The sequence below is a fragment of the Amblyraja radiata genome, chromosome 39 (assembly GCF_010909765.2).
Source record: "Amblyraja radiata isolate CabotCenter1 chromosome 39, sAmbRad1.1.pri, whole genome shotgun sequence".
Taxonomy (NCBI): Eukaryota; Metazoa; Chordata; class Chondrichthyes; order Rajiformes; family Rajidae; genus Amblyraja; species Amblyraja radiata.
The window spans coordinates 6,842,216-6,865,030 of NC_045994.1; the positions used below are offsets into that span (position 1 = coordinate 6,842,216).

The 22,815-nt window shown below is 46.7% G+C and overlaps 1 protein-coding gene across 2 annotated transcripts in view; it reads right to left on the minus strand.

The window, feature by feature from the left end:
* Positions 1–22,815, minus strand: part of zmat4 (zinc finger matrin-type 4) — a 152,030-nt gene that overhangs the window by 86,589 nt on the left and 42,626 nt on the right. For both annotated transcript variants that reach the window (XM_033013783.1, XM_033013782.1), the window contains exon 3: positions 20,704–20,793. In XM_033013783.1, coding sequence (XP_032869674.1) covers positions 20,704–20,793 — 90 coding nt within the window. The remainder of the gene's footprint in view (positions 1–20,703; positions 20,794–22,815) is intronic.

Genomic DNA, 22,815 nt, shown 5'->3' on the forward strand with positions numbered 1-22,815 from the left:
ATTATGTTGTTTTATTTAACACTCGGCAGTTTCCAGTTCAAGGACAACAGAATATAATTCTTATTCTCCCCCCCCCTCCTAAAGTCAGTCCGAGGAAGGGTCTCAACCCGAAACGTCTCCCATTCCTTCTCTCCAGAGATGCTGCCTGTCCCGCTGAGTTACTCCAGCATTTTGAGTCAATCTCAAGAATATAATTAGTTACTTTACTAATAATTAGGCACTTGTAATAATTAATGCCTAGTTATTAGGTATAACTAATATACCAACTCATATTGGTTGGTAGTTCAACGAATATGAAGAACAAATGTCAAAAGTGCTGGAAGAACTCAGCGGGTCAGGCAGCAACTGTGGAGGGAATGGACAGTCGATATTTCAGGTCAATCCTAATTTCTTCTCTCCATTGGAGGTACAGAGGTTGCATCATGGCCTGGTTCAGCAACTTGAACGCCCAGGAGCGAAGGAAACTGCAAAAAGTTGTGACACTGCCCTGTCCGTCGCCTGTTCTAACCTCCCCAGCGTCGAAGGGATTTACCAGTTGTTGCATCAAAAAGGCAGCCAGCATCATCAGTGACTCACACCACCCAGGTCACGTTCTCATTGCACCACTGCCATTGGGAAGAAGGGAGAGGAGCCTGAAAACTGTAACGCCCAGGTTCAGAAGCAGCTTCTTCCCTACAGCCATCAGGCTATTAAACACCACAACCTCAAATAAGCTCGGAACTACATAGACTATAATTGTTATTATTGCACTATTGTTGTTTGTTTTTTTGTGCGTACGTATGCGTGCGTATGTGTGTTTTTGTGTATATATATATACACATATGTGTGTATACATATATATATACATACTGATATATATATATATATATATATATATACACACAGTGTATATATATATATATCAGTATGTATATATATACACAGTATATATACATATGCACACACACACACATACACACACATACATATATGCGTATTTGTGAATGTATATATACACACTGAACGTTTTATTTTCTCTCTCGTTTATTATATTGTTTACAGAGTACTATGTTTAAATGTTCTGTTGTGCTGCTGCAAGTAAGAATGTCATTGTTTTATCTGGGACATATCACAATAAAACATTCTTGACTTTTGACTCCAGATCTGTAGAAGTTTGAGAGCCATTGAAGAGTACTTAGTCGAGTTTCGAGCTGCAACTCTCATGATTTGGTTCAGGTATGGTAGGTTGCAGCATTGCCAGGAGACTGTGACTCACTTCATCTCCCAGCAGGTGTGGTGAAGGGTTCAGCATGTAGGCTGAATCTCACAGGCCTTCGGAGTCCACAAACACCAGTTCAAATCTTTACCCCGATACAGATTCACATGCACTACAAATAACATCAGGGATACAAACTGAAGTGAGCTCCAGATGCATTTAGATAATGAGTCGGAAGGAACTGCAGATGCTGGTTTACACCGAAGATAGACACAAGAAAGCTGGAGTAACTTAGCTGGACAGGCAGCATCTCTGGAGAGAAGGAATAGGTGACGTCACCCATTCCTTTTCTCCAGAGATGCTGTCTGACCGGCTGAGGTACTCCAGCTGTTTTGTGTCTATGCATTTAGATAAAAGTGGACATACAGTGCTGCTGAAGCAAGACCCTGGCCGTACGAAATGCGTTCTGATTCCTACAGATTTCTGTAGGAAGGAACAGCAGATGCTGGTTTAAACCGAAGATAGACGCAAAAAGCAGGAATAACTCAGCGGGACAGGCAGTCTCGACCCGAAACGTCACCCATTCCTTCTCTCCAGAGATGCTGCCTGAAGAAGGGTTTTGGCCCGAAATGTTGCCTATTTCCTTCGCTCCATAGATGCTGCTGCACCCGCTGAGTTTCTCCAGCACTTTTGTCTACCTTCGATTTTCCAGCATCTGCAGTTCCTTCTTAAATGCTGCCTGTCTCGCTGAGTTACTCCAGCATTTTGTGTCTATCTTACAGATTTCTCTCAGACTGTGAAATTAGACTGGTTGAGATATGTGGCCTGTTGATAGTTGTAACCACTCATACAACATGGAACAGTGCAGCACGGGACCGGGAACCTCAGCCCACAATGTCAGTGCCGAACACAATGCCAAGACCACCTAGCTGCCAGCACATAATCCACATCCCTGCATTCCTTGTTTTTTGCTCTGGGTCCCAGCATCCCTTTGGACTTTATAAAAGTCGTGCAGAAACAGGCCCTTTTCCCTATCAAGTCCGCACTGATTAGCGACTCCCGGTATACTAGCGTTAACCTACACACTAACCTTGCTTGGGCTTTGGACTCTGTCTCTGGAACTGGTGTGCTACAATGCTGAGAACTATATTCTGCACTCTGTATCTTCCCCTTTAATGCCCCTGTCCCACTTAGGAAACCTGAACGGAAACCTCTGGAGACTTTGCACCCCACCCAAGATTTCCGTGTGGTTCCCGGAGGTTGCAGGTGGTTGGCGGAGGTTGCAGGTAGTGGAAGCAGGTAGGGAGACTGACAAAAACCTCAGGGAACCTCCGGGAACCGCACGGAAACCTTGGGTGGGGCGCAAAGTCTCCAGTGGTTTCCGTTCAGGTTTCCTAAGTGGGACAGGGGCATTACTCTACCTGTTGTACTTGAGTTTGACTTGATTGTATTTATGTAGACCATGATTTGATCTATTTGAACAAAGCTTTTCCCAGTACCTCGCTAAGTCACAGACTAGAAGACCACAAGATGTAGGAGCAGAATTGGGCCATTCGACCCATCGATCGAGTCTACTCCGCCATTCAATCATGGCTGATCTATCTCTCCCTCCTAGCCCCATTCTCCAGCCTTCTCCCAATAACTTCTGACACCCGTACTAATCAAGAATTATCAATCTCCACTTTCAAAATACCCAAAGACTTGGCCTCCACAGCCGTCCATGGCAATGAATTCCACAGATTCACCGCCCTCTGGCTCAAGAAGTTCCTTCTCGTGACGATAATGAACCTAAGCCTGATTTATGGTTCAATGATGCCTTTATGGTCACTTGCGCAAACAGCAGGGAAGTTCTTGTCTTACAAACAGTCCAGTAGAGTATTGCCGTACCGAAGCACATCCGCGATGAAAGCTGAACCATTTATCCTCTCCTGTGATTGCTGCGTTGAACTCTAATCTGACACTTCTCTGCATGAGCTGCTTGGGTGTTGATGGGAATGTGTGCGATCAGGAAAGCAACTCTCAAAGCATCAATGTTTCATCAAAAGGAATTGCAACTGCTGGTTTATACCAATGACAGATTCAAATTGCTGGGACCAACTCAACGGGTCAGGCAGCATCCTTGGAGAACATGGACAGATGACATTTTGGGTCAGGACTGGGGAAGGGCACCTACCCCCAGCTAACAGTGATCTATTCTACATTTTCCTTGACCTTCTTATGTCCCCTTTGATCTCTCATTTTCACACCTTACCCTTCCATATCTCTGTGTCACCCTCTCCCCTGACTCTCAGTTTGAAGAAGGGTCCCGAAACGTCACACATTCCCTTAATCCAGAGTTTATTTACTTTAGGTACACAAAAATGCTGCAGAAACTCAGCGGGTGCAGCAGCATCTATGGAGCGAAGGAAATAGGTAACGTTTCGGGCCGAAACCCTTCTTCAGACTGTACTTCACTATTTACTTTAGTTTAGTTTAGAGATACAGCGTGGGAACAGGCCCCTTCGACCCAGTGGGTCCGCGCCGACCAGCGATCCCCGCACATTAACACTATCCTATACCCACTAGGGACATATTTTACATTTACCAAGCCTATTTACTTACAAACCTGCACGTCTTTGGAGTGTGGGAGGAAACCGAAGATCTCGGAGAAAACCCAAGCAGGTCACGGGGAGAATGTACAAACTCCGTACAGACAGCACCCGTAGTCGGGATCGAACCCGGGTCTCCCTGGCGCTGCATTCGTTGTAAAGCAACAACTCTACCGCTGCACCACCGTGGCGGTGCTGCCTGATCGGCTGAGTTACTCCAGCACATTGTGTGTGTTTTTCTTCTTAAACTGGCACCTGCAGTTCCTTGTTTCTACTGGCTAAATTCTGCCCTAGTTTATTTGAGTCCAGTTGTAGAATTGTGAACACACCCAAGAACTATTCTGAAATGTTCTTAGAAAGAATAAAATGCACAATTCAGCCAAGATTGGCCAGAACCTCGGTGTTGTTGTAAGCAACTAGGCTTGGCATCTGCCTAGTAATATAACAGATTGGTTTTGACACTTAACTGATCATTTGCGCTTGCAACAAGTCACCTGCTCTGCTAATCCAGTGCTCAATTTCTGCTGACGGATTAGTTAGTTATACCTGTCCCTAACCCATTGATAAGTTTAGTTTAGTTTAGTTTAGTTTAGTTTAGTTTAGAGATACAGAGTGGCAGCAGGCCCTTCATCCCATCGAGTCCGCGCTGACCAGCGATCCCCGCACACTAGCACTACCCCACACACACGTGGGACAATTTACAATTATACCAAGCCAATTAACCTACATACCTGTACGTCTTTGGAGTGTGGGAGGAAACCGGAACACCCGGAGAAAACCCACGCAGGTCTCGGGGAGAACGTACAAATGCTGTACAGGCAGCACCCATAGTCAGGATCAAACCCAGGTCTCTGGCGCTGTACGGCAGCAACCCTACCACTGCGCCACAGTGCCGCCCTGAGTTAGTATAGCACTTTTAGATCTACCTGATGAACCGATTTAATTGAGACAGAAGCTGTTTTTACATTAAACCTTGACTTTAAACCAGGGGCCACAGTTTTAGAATAAGTAGTAAGCCATTTAGAACAGAGACGAGGAAACACTTTTTCTCACAGAGAGTGGTGAGTCTGTGGAATTCTCTGCCTCAGGGTTCTCTGGATACTTTCACGAGAGATACCTGTGGAGGCGGGTTCTCTGGATACTTTCATGAGAGAGCTGGATAGGGCTCTTCAAAATAGCGGTCAGGGGATATGGGGAGAAGGCAGGAACGGGGTACTGATTGGGGATGATCAGCCATGATCACATTGAATGGCGTTGCTGGCTCGAAGGGCCGAACGGCCTACTCCTGCACCTATTGTCTATTGTCTATTGACTTCAGCGCTCAAACATAACGACCGCACAGTGGCGCAGCAGTAAAGCTGTTGCTTTGCAACACCAGAGACCCGGGTTCGATCCTGACTGTGGGTGCTGTCCGTACGGAGTTTGCACGTTCTCCCTGTGACCGCGTGGGTTTTCTCTGGGTGTTCTGGATTCCTCCCACAATCCAAAGACACGCAGGTTTATAGGTTAATTGTCTTCTGTAAATTATAAATTGTCTCTAGTGTGTAGGATAGTGCTAGCGTACGGGATGAGAGATGGTCGACGCGGACTCGATGGGCTGAAGAGCCTGTTTCCACGCTGTATCTCCAAAGCCTAAAACCTAAAGTGAACCGTCTCAATAAAAGCATGTCGATGACTAAAATCGAATCTATTGGTATTCCACAAAGGTTCACTTTGCACTTCACGCTTATCTTCACATTGCTAATGATTGTGTAGTAAGGTTGGCTTCCTTCCGCAGGTACAAATTGAGTGTTAGGAGCAGTGAGCAAACAGCAATCTATCTTCCAGACACATGTCAGCCAGAAATCTCAAGGTTGTTCCCCATGTCTATTCCAGAAACAGCAGCATCGCTGTTCCTGTGCGAGGCCTGCTAATGAAAGGAGGAGACACCTCATGGCGTTTACCTCAGATAGATACAAAATGCTGAAATAACTCAGCAGGTCCTTGATCCCACCTGCTGGCTTGCACTAAACGTTATTTCCTTTATCACGTATCTACACACTGTGAATAACTCGATTGCAATCATCTATTGTCTTCCCGCTGACTGCATAGCACGCAACAAAAGCTAGTCATTGTAGCTCGGTACACGTGACAATAAACTAAAGTGAATACTGAAAAGGTCAGCAGCATCTCTGGAGAAAAGGAAAGGGCCTGTCCCACTTGGCCGTCATTTGCGCGCCATTTATGCGACCTCCAAAAATGTGGCTGTTGCGCTGTGACACACGGGTAGCGTGGGACGGGCGCATGGAGAGGCGTGGAGGAGTGTGGAGTTGCGCGCAGTATCGCGCGACGCTTCAGGATTTCGTGCTGCACAAAATCCTCGCGCGCGATCTGCATGACGTATCGCGTACGCACGCTGATGCATTGTGTACGCACACTGACGCATTGGCGTTGAATGCTGGCGTCCCGACGTCTCGCATGGTTACGTCACCGTGCATAATCATGCGTCACCGCGCGCCGCAGGGTATTCTAATGTCATCACGTGCACCAGACGGCATGATGACGCGTGATTTGCACACAACATCGCGCGTAAGAACACGTCGGCCTATTTTACATATGACGCGTAAATGAGGAGCAAATGACGGCCAAGTTGGATAGGCCCTGAACAGGTGACATTTCGGGTCGGGACCCTTCTTCAGACTGCGCATCAGGGGAGAGGCAAATTGATGTTATTCAAGTAAACCTCAACCACCTTCGCCTGAGATGGAGGAAGAGGAATCTCAAACCCAAGATCACAAGGGATTTCTCAGGAGGATCTCCAGAGGTATCTAGTTTATCTTGATGAGAAAAACCAATAGCTTCCTGCTGGATCCAACGTTCACGTACATGATCGGGAAGCGGAGGCGAGGGGTGGAGAGTTGGCATTCAAGCCACCATTTGCCACAGGCATTACATAATTGTGGAATTCTTTGCCACAGAAGGCTGTGGAGGCCAAGTCTGTGGATATTTTTAAGGCAGAGATGGCTAGATTCTTGATTAGTACGAGGTTAAGGGGAGGAGACAGGAGAATGGGGTTAGGAGGGAGAGATAGATCAGCCATGATTGGATGGTGGAATAGATTTGATGGACTGAATGGCCTAATACCATTCCTATCACTTATGACCGTATGACCCACTCACTGAGCCTCTCATTCATCAGTACAGCAAGCAAGTAATTGTGTTGGAAGGAACTGCAGATGCTGGTTTAAACCGAGATAGATACCAAAAACTGGAGTAACTCAGCGGGTCAGACAGTATCTTTGGAGAAACGGAATAGGTGACTTTTCGGGTCGAGACCCTTCTTCAGACTGAGAGTCAGGGGGAAAGTGAAAGGAGAGATACAGACGGTGATATGGAGAGATATAGAGCAAATTAATGAAAGAAATGCAACAAAGTAACGATGATAATGGAAACAGTCCCATTGTTAGCTGTGGGCTGGGTGAAAGTGATTTATACAGACAATGAAACTAGTACATCGACTTGGGCGGGGGAGGGACGGAGAGCGAGGGGAAGCAAGGGTTACTTAAGGTAATTGTAATGTTCTCATCACGACACAGGATTGCTGCAATTATTCAATCAGTGTTTTCTGCAAGGATGGAGTAATTGGTTTGATTACACTCTCTGCCAATTGAAGATGAAAGTTTGCAGAATCTACATCATCAGAGGTTCCATATCCTGGCCCCTTCTCAGTAGACTGAGGCCAGGTGTGATTCGTCCTCGACTAGGTCACCAGCACAATCAAGGACGAGTCGCACCCTGACCACTCCCTCTTCTCCCCTCTCCCATCGGGCAAAAGTGTGAAAACGCACACCTCCAGATTCAGGGGCAGTTTCTTCCCAGCTGACATTCGGCAACTGAATCTTCTTCTTCTTGCGTATGGCGTGCACAGCCTAATGTTGTAGGACAACTTGTTCTATTTGATCTTATTTGATTGTGCACGCCAGGTTGATTGCATTCGTCGAAACAGGGCGGACCACGTGAAGGTTGCAATCTCCCACCCCTGGCAACTGAATCATCCCACCACAACCAGAGACCAGTCCTGAACTACTATCTACCTTATTGGTGTCCCTCGGACTATCCTTGAACGGAATTTGCTGGCTTCATCTTGCACTAAATGTTATTCCCTTATTATGTATCTGTAACCTGTAAATACCCCATTGTAATCATGTTTAAGAAAGAACTGCAGATGCTGGAAAAATCAAAGGTGGATAAAAATGTTGGAGAAACTCAGCGGGTGAGACAGCATCTAGGGAGCGAAGGAATAGGTGACGTTTCGGGTTGAGACGTATTGTCTTTCTGCTGACAGGCTAGCATGCAACAAAAGCTTTTCATTGTAATGTGGTTTACACGTGACTATAAACTAAACGAGACTGAGAGAAAACTGTTTACAAGGATCCCCATTAAAACAGAGAATTCTCAGTGGAAATGCTCGGTGGGTCAGGCAGTATCTTGTACGGAGAAAGTGACTTATGGCCCTGTCCCACGGTACGAGTTAATTCCAGGAGCTCTCCCGAGTTAAAAAAGAATCAAACTCGTGGTAAGCACGGAGAATGAGCGCTGCGGGTACGTTGGAGCTCGGGGACGTCTCATAGCAGCTCGTAACGCTAACGGCAGGTACTCGGGAAGACTCGCTAACGGCAGGTACTCGGGAAGACTCGTGAAGATTTTTCAACATGTTGAAAAATGTCCACGAGAGCCCCGAGTACCGACGAGTGGCCATTACCGTAAATCTCTGAGTTCGAATCAGGGCAAACTCGGGAAGAACTCTTCAATGAACTCGTACCGTGGGACAGGGCTTTTAACATTTCACATCGAAGAAATCATCTGACAGAGGGCCAAATGGTCATTCAGCACGGAAACAGACCCTTCGGCCCAACTTCTCCATGTGAACATCTAAAGGGCCTGTCCCACTTTCACGACATAATTCAAAACCTCTGCGGAGTTTAAAGGATCTAAAAAAAAATCAAGATCGTGGTAATCTACGAACTCCTGCGACCTTCCATGAACTCCTACGAGTGGGTGTACGAATTCCCATGACTATTTCGATGCCCTCCTTACGAGTAAAAAGTTGCAATTTCTTTCATCCCGACCATTTTTTTACTCGTGGTCATTTTTTATCGGGCTGGAAAAAACGTCCTGACTTACCTGATGCTACGAGTACCTACGGCTGGCATAACGAGCCGCTACGATATATCTACGGACTCCTACGACCTCCTACGGGCTCGTTACGAACATTCTGCGAGTTTGAATCAAGGGGAAAACTTGGGAGAATTCGTGAATTGCCTCATGAAAGTGGGACAGGGCCTTAAGTTAGTCCAATTGCCAAGAGTTCATAACAGGTCTGTGAATACAATATTCAATAGGTAACAAAATAATCAAAATATTTTTAAAAAACAATGAATTTAAAGAAAGAACAATATTAGTGCAAAACCAGATCCTAAAGTCCCTCATACAACCGAGACAGTTTGTAGTTCAATAGACAATAGACAATAGACAATAGGTGCAGGAGTAGGCCATTCGGCCCTTTGAGCCAGCACCGCCATTCAATGTGATCATGGCTGATCATCCCCAATCAGTACCCCATTCCTGCCTTCTCCCCATAATCCCCGGACTCTGCTATTTTTAAGAGCCCTATCTAGCTCTCTCTTGAAAGCATCCAGAGAACCTGCCTCCACTGCCCTCTGAGGCAGAGAATTCCATAGACTCACCACTCTCTGTGAGAAAAAGTGTTTCCTCGTCTCCGTTCGTATCTTAGTTGTTCTCCCTTCCTACTTGTAACTTAGTTCACAAGTTACAGGAGTAGAATCAGGCCATTTGACCCACCCAGTCTACTCCACCATTCAATCATGGCTGATCTCTGCCTCATAATCCCATTTTCCTGCCTTCTCCCCATAACCCTTGACACCTGTTCTAATCCAGAATTTGTCTATCTATGCCTGAAAAAAAATACCCACTGACTTGGTCTCCACAGCCGTCTGAGGTGATGAGTTCCACAGATTAACTACCCTCTGACTAAAGAAGTTCCTCTCACCTCCTTTCTAAAAGAGCGCCCTTTAATTCTGAGGCTATGCCCTCTGGTCCTGGACCTTCACACCAGTGGAAACATCCCACCAGTGAAAACAGTTGGACGCAACTTACTTGGTGTTTGTAGTGTTCAAGAGCCTGATGGTTGCTTGTAAGAAGCTGTTCCTAAACCGAGAGTCCATGTCTGGTCCATATCCCTTCAAACCTTTCTTTGATTTGAAACATTGAAACATTAACTCTGTTTTTTTTGATACGGTGTTGTGTAAGTTCAGTTAAGTTTCATTTAGTTTAGAGATACAGCGAGGCCACCACTGGGTCCGCGCTGAACAGCGATCCCCGCACATTAACATTATCCTGCACACACTAGGGACAATTTTACATTTATACCAAGCCAATTAATCTACAAACCTGTAGGTATTTGGGGTGTGGGAGGAAACCGAAGCTCTCGGGGAAAACCCACGCAGGTCACGGGGAGAGCGAACAAACCCTGCCCAGCACCCGTCGTCGGGATTGAACCCGGGTCTGCGGTGCTGTAAGGCGGGAACTCTGCCGCTGCGCCATCGTGAAGCTCTCTGAGCGTTTTTCATAATGTTCTGTCCTTATTTCGGATTGAGAATGAGATAAGACTGCTGCTCTTTGTAGCTCAAGGAACACGTTTCATTCTGTCTGGGCAGCGTAGAGTAATGCGATGGAACCTACCGGCCTCCCTCAGTCATGGGATTGCTCATTTAAAGTGATATAGACTCAGATTAAGACTGTTTGGGCATTGACGACAGCTGACAAGATGCTGCCTTTGTGTCGGAAGGAACTGCAGATGCTGGTTTAAACCGAAGTTAGACACAAAAAGCTGTAGTAACTCAGCGGGTCAGGCAGCATCGCTGGAGAGAAGGAATAGGTGAGAATCAGGAAATGAGATCTATAAAGTGATATAGAGAGATGAAGAACAAATTAATAAAAGATATGCAAAAAAGTAACGATGATAAAGGAATTTAGAAGGATGAGAGGGATTCTTATAGAAGCATACAATTCTTATAGGATTGGACAGGGTAGATGCAGGAAAAATGGTCCCCATGTTGGGGGAGTCCAGAACCAGGGGTCACACAGTTTAAGAATAAGGGTAGGCCATTTAGGACTGAGATGAGAAAAAACTTTTTCACCCAGAGAATTGTGAATTTGTGGAATTCTCTGCCACAGAAGGCGGTGGAGGCCAATTCATTGGATGTATTCAAGAGAGAGTTAGATTTAGCTCTTAGGGCTAATGGAATCAAGGGATACAGGGAGAAAGCAGGAACGTGGATGCAAGGGTTACTTGAAGTATTTTGTAATGTTCCCATCGTGAAGCAAGATTGCTGTAATTAGTCAATCGGGTTTTGGGCCTCATGCCTGTCTGCTTCAAAGGCATCTTGATTTGGCAGCCTATAAAATTGAGGGGGCCTCTGATTGATCTTGGTTTGGGGGCCTCTAAAATTAAAACTGGCCCGGGCCTCAGTTCGTCTATGAGAGGGCCTGCTTACAGCGCTTACAGTCCCAGAGACCCGGGTTCGATCCCGACTGCGGGTGCTGTCTGTACGGAGTTTGTACGTTCTCCCCATGACCGCGTGGGTTTTCGCCGAGATTTTCGCTTTTTCCTCCCACACTCCAAAGACGCACAGGTTTGTAGGTTAATTGGTTTGGTGTATGTGTGAATTGTCCCTAGTGTGTGTGTAGGATAGTGTTAATATACGGGGATCGCAGGCACGATCCGGTGGGCCAAAGGGCCCGTTTCCGCGCTGTATCTCTGAACTAAACTAAACTAAACATTCACACAGGATACGGACGCTTCTGCCAATACCGGCGTTTATGACCCTTCCCTCAGGTCCCCATTATCTGAGGAGATAGTTAAGACTCAACCATGTTGGAAGATCTGGAGTCCACGTTGGAAGACTGAGTCCAGAATGTTTAGCAGGTCTCCTCTCCTGGAGAATACTACTTTACTGGAGAGGTCTGAGGAAGGGCCCCGTCCAAAAATCACCAACCCATGTCCTCAAGAGATGCTACTGACTCGCTTAGTCACTCCATCACTTTGTGCTTTTTCTCTCTACCCAACCGATTGTGTTCTGAGGACCATCTCATAGGTTATTATTGGATAATTCCTTATTAATAGCTAGAGGACTAACTGATAGCGATGCAGCGGGAGAGTTGCTGCCTTACAGCGGCGGAGAGCTGGGTTTGATACTGCCTACATGTGCTGTCTGTACGGAGTTTGTACATTCTCCCCATGACCGCGTGGGTTTTCTCCGGGTGCTCCGGTTTCCGTCCACATCCCAAGGACGTGCAGGTTTGCAGGTTAATTTGTTTCTGTAATTGTCCGGGTGTGCAGGAGTTCGGGTGATCGCTGGTCGTCACGGACTCGGTGGGCCGAAGGGCCTGTTTCTTTCGCTGTATCTCTAAAGTCAATAGACAATGGGTGCAGGAGTAGGCCATTTGACCCTTCGAGCCTGAAGCCTAAAGCTTTGTGGCTATCATCACTGAAACTACCTTTAATCACAGATTTATTTAATTACTTGACTTTCAATTCTACAATTACCGCAGTGGGATTTAAATTGATATCCCTTGATTAATGGCCTAAAAGCGACTGCGACTGTGTTACACACTATGCCTTCATACACCACTGAATCATTGAACTATTTCTACCTCAGTAACCAGGCAAGAATCTCACTGGGACACATGTGTTTTATGAAGAGCAGTAGAGGGTTTCAGTTTTACTGCTCTCCTTAGATGCAATCAGCTGCATGATGATCGATTACCTTCTGCGACACGGAAAGTCATTATCTTTTTGTTTCAAAAATAAAATCAGACTCCCTATTAATTAGTCTCGGTCAACTGGCATCAATGTCGCAACAGTCTCTTCCTTGTTCCGCACACACACAGTCCTCATCGAGTCAGTTTCGTTAGATCCCAGAGAGAGAGAGCCGCAGACACATGGAACTGCAGATGCTGGTTTACAAGAAAAAAGGACCGGAGTAACTCAGCGGGTCAGGCAGCATCTCTGGAGGATAGAGATAGGTGACATTTGGTCTTCAAACTGGGGTGGGAGATTGCAACCTTCCCGTGGTCCGCCCTGTTTCAACGAATGCAATCAACCTGGCGTGCACAATCAAACAGAACAAGTTGTCCGACAACTTTAGGCTGTGCACGCCATACGCAAGAAGAAGAAGTCTTCAAACTCATAATACCCCAGGTTGTTATGACAGGTATCCCTTGAGTCAGGCTGACCCCAAGGAACGTCTTACATTCTGTCGACTTGTTTATCGTTGACCAGCCAAATCGAAGCAATGGATAAGAACGCCTCTGTTTCCTCAGTTCGGCATGTGCCCAGCAACTCTCACCAACTTCTACAGATGCGTCGTAGAAAGCAATGTTATTGGGATGCATCACAGCATGGTTTGGGAACAGCTCCATCCAAGACCGCAAGAAATTGCAGAGAATTGTGGATGCAGCCCAGACCATTATACAAACCAACCTCCCTTCCATTGACTCCATCTACGCTGCCTCGACAAGGCCACCAGCACAATCAAGAACCATTCTTGCCCCGGTCACTCCTACTTCTCCCTAGGGTTACTATCTACCTCATTGAAGACCCACAGACTATCTTTAATCGAACTTTACTGGACTTTATCTTGCACTTCATGTCATTCCCTTTATCATGTATCTGTACAATGTGGACCGTTAGATTGTAAACATGGTCAGTCTTTCTGCGGACCGATTAGCAGAAAAAACACTTTGTGCTGTACCTCGGTACACGTGACGATAAACTAAACTAAACATGAACGTACACTTTTGTTTGTCAACTACCTCCTCTGGCAGCTCATTTCACACACCTCCAAACTTTTTTGACACATAGAATGGGATGGGCTGCCAGAGGAGGCAGTTGAGACAGTTACTATCACACCATTTAAAAAGCATTTGGATAGGTACCTGGAGAGGAAAGGTTGAGAGAGACATGCGACAAACATAGATGGGTGGGACTAGTGTAGATGGGGCATGTTGGTCAGCATTGGGCAAGTTTAGAGATACAGAGCGGAAACAGGCCCTTCGGCCCACCGGGTCCACGCCAAACAGCAATCCCCGCACATTAACACTATCCCACATACACTAGGGACAATTTTTACATTTACCAAGCCAATTAACCTACAAACCTGTACATCTTTGGAGTGTGGGAGGAAACCGATGATCTCGGAGAAAACCCACGCAGGTCACGGGGAGAACGTACAAACTCCGTACAGACAGCGGTAGTCGGGATCGAACCTAGGTCTCCGGCGTTGCATTAGCTGGAAGGCAACTCTACCGCTGCGCCACCATGACCGCCCTGGGCCGAAGGGCCTGCTTCCACGCTGTATGACTCTATGACTCTATTTAAATGTATCTTGTCAAATATTGAAGGTAGAGACAAAATGCTGGAGTAAATCAGCGGGACAGGCAGCATCTCTGGAGAGAAGGAATGGGTGACGTTTCGGGTCGAGAAGCAAATATTATATCGTTTGTCATCACTCAAAGAAGTTTAGAAATTACCGTGAACTTCCATCACACAATGCAATGACGTGAACATCAATTCCTCAAAAAAAAGGCATTGAAGCCTCTGACATTAAATATGTTATTGACATTTTTTTTAAAGTATAAACAGAAAAAAGACTCATTAGCTGTCACACGGTAATGTCAGACAGTTATGCCTGTGCTATATTTCTTCCAAATTAAATGTTACGGCTTGAAGTTGTCATGATTAAAAACCACAAAAGGCAACATTTATTGTCGCCTTATTAATATCATTTCCCATTTGCAACCGGGGAATACATCGCCGCATTGTTCTCTGATAAGACACATCAATAACTTGTCAAAACTGAAGGTAAAAGGAATCTATTAATGTAAAGTAGATAAGTGGATCGTGGAAAAAATAATGCATGCGTTGTTAGCTGCGGAGGTATAGACTGATGTTTGTGTGGGAAGGAACTGCAGATGCTGGTTTAAACCGAAGAGAGGCACGAAATGCTGGAGTAACTCAGCGGGACAGGCAGCATCTCTGGAGAGAGGGAATGGGTGACGTTTCGGGTCGAGACCCCTCTTCAGACCTTTCTTCAGAAGAAGGGTCTCGACCCGAAACATCACCTATTCCTACTCTCCAGAGATGTTTCCTGTCCCACTGAGTTACTCCAGCAGCGTTTTGTGCCTATTATAGACTGATCTCTGTGCTGAAGCATTGTGAGGGAGAGGCTGGGAGAGGCTGCAGCCATTTTCATGAACGTTTAGGAAATGGGGTCATAAATGTATATTGGCCCCAAGTGCAAGTAAAAACAATGGAAGGAATTTATAATAGGAACTACTTTGGCAGAAAGAACAAAAAAGCTGTATATGGTTTAAATGGAGCGGGATAGAACAACATAGAATATAGAACAGTTCAGCACAGGAATGGGCCATTCGGCCCACAATGAACATTATGCTAGTTAAAGTGTTCTCATCTGCATGTACATGATCCATTCCCTCTATTCCCTGAACTTCCATGCGCTTATCTAAAAGCCTCTTAAACACAATGGTTCACCACCTCACTGAGAACAAGGAGGGACCCAGCGTGGGGGGGAGGGGGGCCGCAAAGAACAAAGGGGGATCCGGCTTGGGGAAGAGGCACCGAAATCGAAGAGGGATAATTGAAATTATATTGAACACCTTCATAACCTTGTCGATGCCCTTTACATGGTGCCTCTTTGCCAGGAGCTTGCCGTGACTAATTACTCAGTGTAGGCAGTCAGTCGGCTTTAAAAAAAAATCAGAAACCGCGCATGCGCAGATTGTTCTCCTCTCCGTAAAAATAAAAAATAAAAATAAAGAAAGTTACAATTCAATTTGCATAAGGCTTCCAAATCTCCTTCATTCTGAATTACTGAATGGGTGTGTGTGGGGGGGGGGTGGGGTGGAGGGTGATGGCAGGTGGATAGATGGTGGGAAAAACAGGAGCACACCGGGACAAGTTGAATCAGTGATAATCTTTTATGCCCCTGTCCCACTTAGGAAACCTGAACGGAAACCTCTGGAGACTTTGCGCCCCACCCAAGGTTTCCGTGCGGTTCCTGGAGGTTCCCGGAGGTTTTTGTCAGTCTTTCTACCTGCTTCCACTACCTGCAACCTCCGGCAACCACCTGCAACCTCCGGGAACCGCACGGAAACCTTGGGTGGGGCGCAAAGTCTCCAGAGGTTTCCGTTCAGGTTTCTTAAGTGGGACAGGGGCATTATTGAATGACAATAATGAATGAATGAAAAGGTTTATACTAATACCAATTCAAGGGACCAATTAGGGGGAGAGCTCCTTTCATAGCATGTGGGGAGTCTGTGCCACGTGAGTTATTTACGCATCTATAATAATAATAATAATAATGGATGGGATTTATATAGCGCCTTTCTAATACTCAAGGCGCTTTACATCGCATTATTCATTCACTCCTCAGTCACACTCGGTGGTGGTAAGCTACTTCTGTAGCCACAGCTGCCCTGGGGCAGACTGACGGAAGCGTGGCTGCCAATCTGTGCCTACGGCCCCTCCGACCACCACCAATCACTCACACACATTCACACACAGGCAAAGGTGGGTGAAGTGTCTTGCCCAAGGACACAACGACAGTATGCACTCCAAGCGGGATTCGAACCGGCTCCCTTCCGGTTGCCAGCCGAACACTTAGCCCATTGTGCCATCTGTCGTCCCAAAGATAGACCAAAGATCTTAGAGGAATCTTTGCTATAGACCCACTACACTGGATGGCCTCCTCCGTTAAGTGTGATTCAATGGCGCAGGATTAAATACCACTAAGGTAACGCTGCTTGTTGATATTATTTTCCAATTTCCATTGAAGAATATGTCTGTAAATTGTTCCCTTGAGTCACATCAGTAGTCTGCTTGGGTAAGAACGTTCTGTTCCAGAATGTGTGCACAGAGACGGAATAAAACGCAACCAAGTGTCGGAGACCAAATATCCTGCTGTAGACTGTTGTGTTGAAGAAGGAACTGCAGATGCTGGAAAATCGAAGGTACACAAAAATGCTGGAGGAATTTAGTGGGTGCAGCAGCATCTGAAGAAGGGTTTCGGCCCGAAACGTTGCCTATTTCCTTCGCTCCATAGATGCTGCTGCACCCGCTGAGTTTCTCCAGCATTTTTGTCTACCTCCTGCTATGGACTGTAGGCTGGACTTAGTACACAACATGCTGGAGTAACTCAGCGGAACAGGCAGCATCTCAGGAGAGAAGGAACAGATGACATTTCGGGTTGAGACTCTTCTCCAGTCTTCCTTCTGAAACGTCACCCATTCCTTCTCTCCAGAGATGCTGCCTGTCCCGTTGAGATATTCCAGCATTTTGTGTCCATCTTCAGTGTAAACCAGCATCTGCAGTTCCTTCCTACACATTAGTATCCAACTCCCGTCCCCACCTCTTTTCCGGCTGTCTCCCTTCTGCTACAATCATTTCTGTAGAAGGGTCCCGACCTGAAACGTCTCATGTCCATGTCCTCCAGAGAAACTGCCTCACCTGCTGAGTTACTCCAGCATGTTACAATAAGATACGATACGATAGAACGTTATTTATCCCAGGAGGGAAATTGATTTTGATTGCAACATGCGCCTTAATTTAGTTCAACAAAGAAACTGACAAGTTACTAAAGAACCAAATCTACCAAATAAGACTATCTACCAAAAGTCATAAAACACAAGATACACGAAACATGAAATGAAAGTGACGAGTGGAAAGGATTGGGGATGTGCAAAGATTGGGGAGGGGGGTCAGTCTCAGTCTACCCCACGACAGAGGAGGAGGAGTTGTACAGTTTGTTAGCCACAGGGAAGAAGGATCTCCTGTGGCGTTCTGTACTGCATCTTGGAACCAGTCTGTTGCTGAAGGTGCTCCTCAGGTTGACCAGTATGTCATGGAGGAGGTGAGCTGTATTGTCCAGGATGCTCTGCAGTTTGAGGAGCATCCTCCCCTCCAAGACCAACCTCCCGTGAATCCAACTCCAACTCCGCCCCTAGGACGGAGCCAGCCTTCCTGATGTGCTTGTTGATCATTTGTGTGTGTGTGCTTTATGCTGAAGTAGCATGGACGTGTCTCTTAAGAACTGCGCACTTTGCACTTTGCAATGACCTACTGGTGGGATGCAAAGGATTAATTAGCTGTGACTCTGAAAGATCCAGAATCATCATTGTAGCGAAAACTCGATTTCGGCGAAAAATTCAATTTGGTGCATCGATGCAGCTTTGGATCTTGAGAAGAAGCAGTTCAGAAATAAACCATCTCCCAAAAAGGAAAAATACAAATCTGCAGCCACACAATATAGCATGGTCCAAGGAGCAAATCATTATGAACTTGCACAGTTGGCAGTGTTCACCAGCGTTCCAGCAAGCCACAGAATTATCGCACTCACCACAAGTAGGAATATTACCGATTTACACTGGATATCTTAAAATAATGAGATTTCAGACAGTGACGATAGCGTTTTGGGTTTTGCACGTTAAATGGGTTCAAGATATAACCAAGATACAATTGTCTAAATTTAGAAGCTGGTTTGCACCAAAGATAGACACAAAATTCCGGAGTAACTCAGCGGGACAGGCAGCATTTCTGGACAGAAGGAATGGGTGACAAATTGTATCAACGTTTACTCCAAATCTTGTTCTCTGGTCACCATACAACGTGGAGAATAAGTTGTGTAGGATGGAACTGCAGATGCTGGCTTAAACCGAAGATAGACACAAAAAGCTGGAGTAGCTCAACGGGACAGGCAGCATCTCTAGAGAGAAGGAATGGGTGACGTTTCGGGTCGAGACCCTTCTTCAGACCCGAGACGTCACCCGTTCCTTCTGTCCAGAGATGCCGCCTGTCCCGCTGAGTTACGCCAGCATTTTGTGTCTATCTTCGGTGTAGAGCAGCATCTGCAGTTCCTTCCTACATATTAAAGATAGAGTTAAGGGCATGTCCCACTTAGGTGATTATTTGGGCGACTGCAGGCGACAGCCGCAAGATTTTCAACATGTTGAAAGTTTTTCGGCTACAGTGGCGACAATTTTTGCTGTCGTAGGTTGTCGCCAGGTGTCGTAGGTGAATTCCATTAAAACTAGTCCTTGGTGGACGCCTGCAGAGTCGCGTAGGTGGGACAAGCCCATTAGGTTTCCAAAAGAGTTAAGCTCCAAGAACCCCAAAAAACTTTCTGAAAGATATTATAGTTCCAATCTCTAACAGTCATAAACTTTTACTTTAGTTGCTACCCCAGGCATCTGGATATTGGCTGGAACATTTGCAATCCTGCAACATCGATTGAAGCCAAAAATCTGCAACATATGTTGGATTGGATATTGAATATCTAATGCCTGAAGGGTATCTTATTTTTATCACAACAGAGGCCAACAAAAAATTGAAGCAGGTGTAGGCCATTCTGTCCCTCATTCCTTTTCTATCATTCAATAAGATCGCAGACCATTCTTTTTATGCAGCACCAGTGGCATGGCTGGTAGAGCATCTGCCTCCCAGCTCCAGAGACCCAGGTACCGATCCTGATCTCAGGTGCTGTCTGTGTGGAGTTTGCATGTTCTCACCGTGACCCCGTGGGTTTCCTCCGGGTGCTCTGGTTTCCCACAACAGGGTGGCACGGTGGCGTAGCGGTAGAGCTACTGCCTGACTGCACCAGAGACCCGGGTTCGATCCTGACAACGGGTGCTTGTCTGTACGTAGTTTGTACGTTCTCCCCGTGTCCTGCGTGGGTTTTCTCCGAGATCTTCGGTTTTCTCCCACACTCCAAAGACGTGCAGGTATGTAGGTTAATTGGCTTGGCATCAATGTAAAATTGTCCCTAGTGTGTGGAATGTAGTGTTAAATGTGCGGGGATCGCTGGTCGGAGCGGACTCGGTGGCGAAGGGCCTGTTTCCGTGCTGTATTTCAAAACTACTAAACTAATCATTGTGGAAGCGTGCGGGCTAATTGGCATTCATAAAGGTTGCTTCTAATGTGTAGGAAGTGGATGAGAAAGTGGGATTGCATAGAATTGGAGTGAACGGGTGATCAATTATCATTATGGATTTGGTGGGCTGATGGTGTAGGAAGGAACTGCAGATGCTGGTTTAAACCAAAGATAGACACAAAAACCAGGAGTAAAAGCCCTGTCCCACGGTACGAGTTCATTCCAAGAGCTCTCCCGAGTTCAAACTCGTGGTAAGCACGGAGAATAAATAATGTCAGAGCTCGGGGACGTTTCTTAGTGGCTCGTATCGCTAACGGCAGGTACCCGGGAAGACTCGCTAACGGCAGGTGAAGACTCGTGAAGATTTTTCAACATGTTGAAAAATGTCCACGAGAGCTCCGAGTACCGACGAGTGGCCATTACCGTAAATCTCCGAGTTCGAATCAGGGCAAACTCGGGAGAGCTCTTGGAATGAACTCGTACCGTGGGACAGGGCTATTATTCAGCGGGACAGGCAGCATCCATGGAGAAAAGGAATGGGTGACGTACAGATTTGTAGGTTAATTGGCTTGGGTTTGTATACCTGGTATAAGTGTAAATTGTCCCTGGTGTGTGTAGGCTTGTGTTAATGTGCAGGGATCGCTGGTCAATGCAGATTCGATGGGCCTGTTTCCTTGCTGTATCTCTAAACTAAACTAAACTCAGCGGGTCAGGCAGCATCCCTGGAGAACATTGATCGGTGATGTTCCGGATCGGCACCCTTCTTCAGACTGTTGCCTCCAAAGATGCTGCTTAACCCATTGGGTCCCTCCAGCATTTCGCTTTGTGCTTGTTGCTCCTCACTGCCTGAGCCCCTGTCGCGGGGCAGAGTTACACCTTCACAGCGACTTGGCAATTAGAGTAAGACTGCTTACGTTTTCCGCTCTGAGCTTCTTGGCAGGACATCCGCCATCCACGGGATGAAGCATGTAGTACAGACGCACCTTACTCGCGTGCTTCCGGCTCTGTGGGAAAGAAAGTTGACAACATTGTAAAATCCTCATTGTCAACATCCTCGTGAGAGGAATAGATCGGGTAGAATCTCTTGCCCAGAGTAGGGGAATCGGGGACCAGAGGACATAGGTTCAAGGTGAAGAGGAAAAGATTTAACAGGAATCTGAGGGGGGTCACCTTTTCACACAAAGGGTGGTGGGTGTATGGAACAAGCTGCCAGGGGAGGTAGTTGTGGCTGGGACCAACACAATGTTTAGGAAACAATTAGACAGGTACATGGATAGCGCAGGGGAGGTCGGAGGTCTGGTCGGAGCCTTGGGGTCGAGACGGGGTCAGGCCGAGGTCAGAGTCAGGCCGAGGTGGATATCGCTGAGGTCAAGTGGGACCCGGCATGTGGGTGCCACCGAGAATAAAGAGGGGGGGGGGGTGGTCTGGCTTGAGAGGGAGGGGTGGGGGGGCAGAGAACAATGTGGACCTGGCGTGGGGAGGGGCCACCAAGAATAAAGGGGGGGGGGCCTGGCATGAGGGGGGTATGGGGGCAGAGAACAAGATGGACCTGTCGTGGGGAGGGGCACGCCAAGAATAAAGGGGGTCCCGGAATGAGGGGGGTGGGGGCCGCCAAGAACTAAGGGGGACCCGACGTGGGATGATGAAGAATGGGTGAGGGCATTATGTAACTTTGTCAGCGATTTTCTGGCGACTCTTTTTTGTGCTTTTATCTGCAAAAACAAAGGATGTCACTGCACCTTGGAAGGTACAAAGTGACAATAAAGCACCATCATTATCACCACCATGCTTGCAATGGACTCTCCATGGCTGAGTAAACTAAATGCTTACGCTGTACTCTTGGGGCACCTTTCCGCTCTGACAGTACACTTGAGATGCAAATTGCACCTCATGTCTGAATTAATTGTACACGGTTTTCACATTTTATTGTTTTCGCACGGTGCTTTTGAGGTTCTGATAACAACAGGCTTGATTAAAAACACAGCCTTGATGACAGCTACAATGATAAGACATCTACTTACGAGTTGTGCATCGAATACTGTTTAGCCCCTTTAACCCTACAGGCATCATTGACTTTAGGAAAGACCAGCATAATGATAATTACAGCTGTTGCCAGGGACTTAACTTGTTCAAATTAGTTTAGAGTCATAGAATGAGACAGTGATACAGTGTGGAAACGGGTTATTCAGCCCAACTTGCCTACAAAGGCCAACATGTCCCATCTGCACTAGTCCCACCTGCCTGCGCTTGGTCCATATCCCTCCAAACCTGTCCTATCTATGTGACCATATGTAAGGCAGCTACTCTACCGCTGCACCACCATGTCAACAAGTTACAGAAGATACAGAAGCTTGAAGGCGTGCTCCATCAGACTCAAGAACAGCTTCTTCCCCACTGCTATCAGGCTTGTGAACGGTCCTTCCATAAGCTAGGCTGCTGTCCGATTCACCTCTACCCCATTGCGGACATTGGACTTTGTCTCTGGAACTGGTGCGCTACAATGCTGAGAACTATATTCTGCACTCTGTATCTTCCCCTTTGCTCTACCTATTGTACATGAGTTGACCATGATGTTATTTATATATAGTACTAGACTACGTGGGACCTGTTGGGTCCCATGTTCACGGGGGGGGGGGGGGATAGTCCCCCAACACAATATTCCACCTCTCCACCAATTCCAATATTGGTGGACAGTGGGAGGGGGGGGGGGGAACGTTCTGGAGCACTGGTATGGGTGTTGTGGGCTGAAGGGACTGGTTTCCAGACGGCTAGTATGGACATTGTGTGTCAAATGGATTCTTGGGGTGGCAGCTCAGTCACTCAAGCCTGATGTGCTGGCAGCTCACTCACGACTGGTGGGCTGGCAGTTGACTCACGGCTATTCCTTGAAATTCCATTTCAAGCAGGGTGCAAAGCCACCAATTTCAAGTGCAGTTTCCGACCACTTCAAGCAGGGTGCAAGTCCACCAAACTCAAGTGCAGTTTCATGCCACTTCAAGCAGGGTGCAAGGCCACCAAATTCAAGT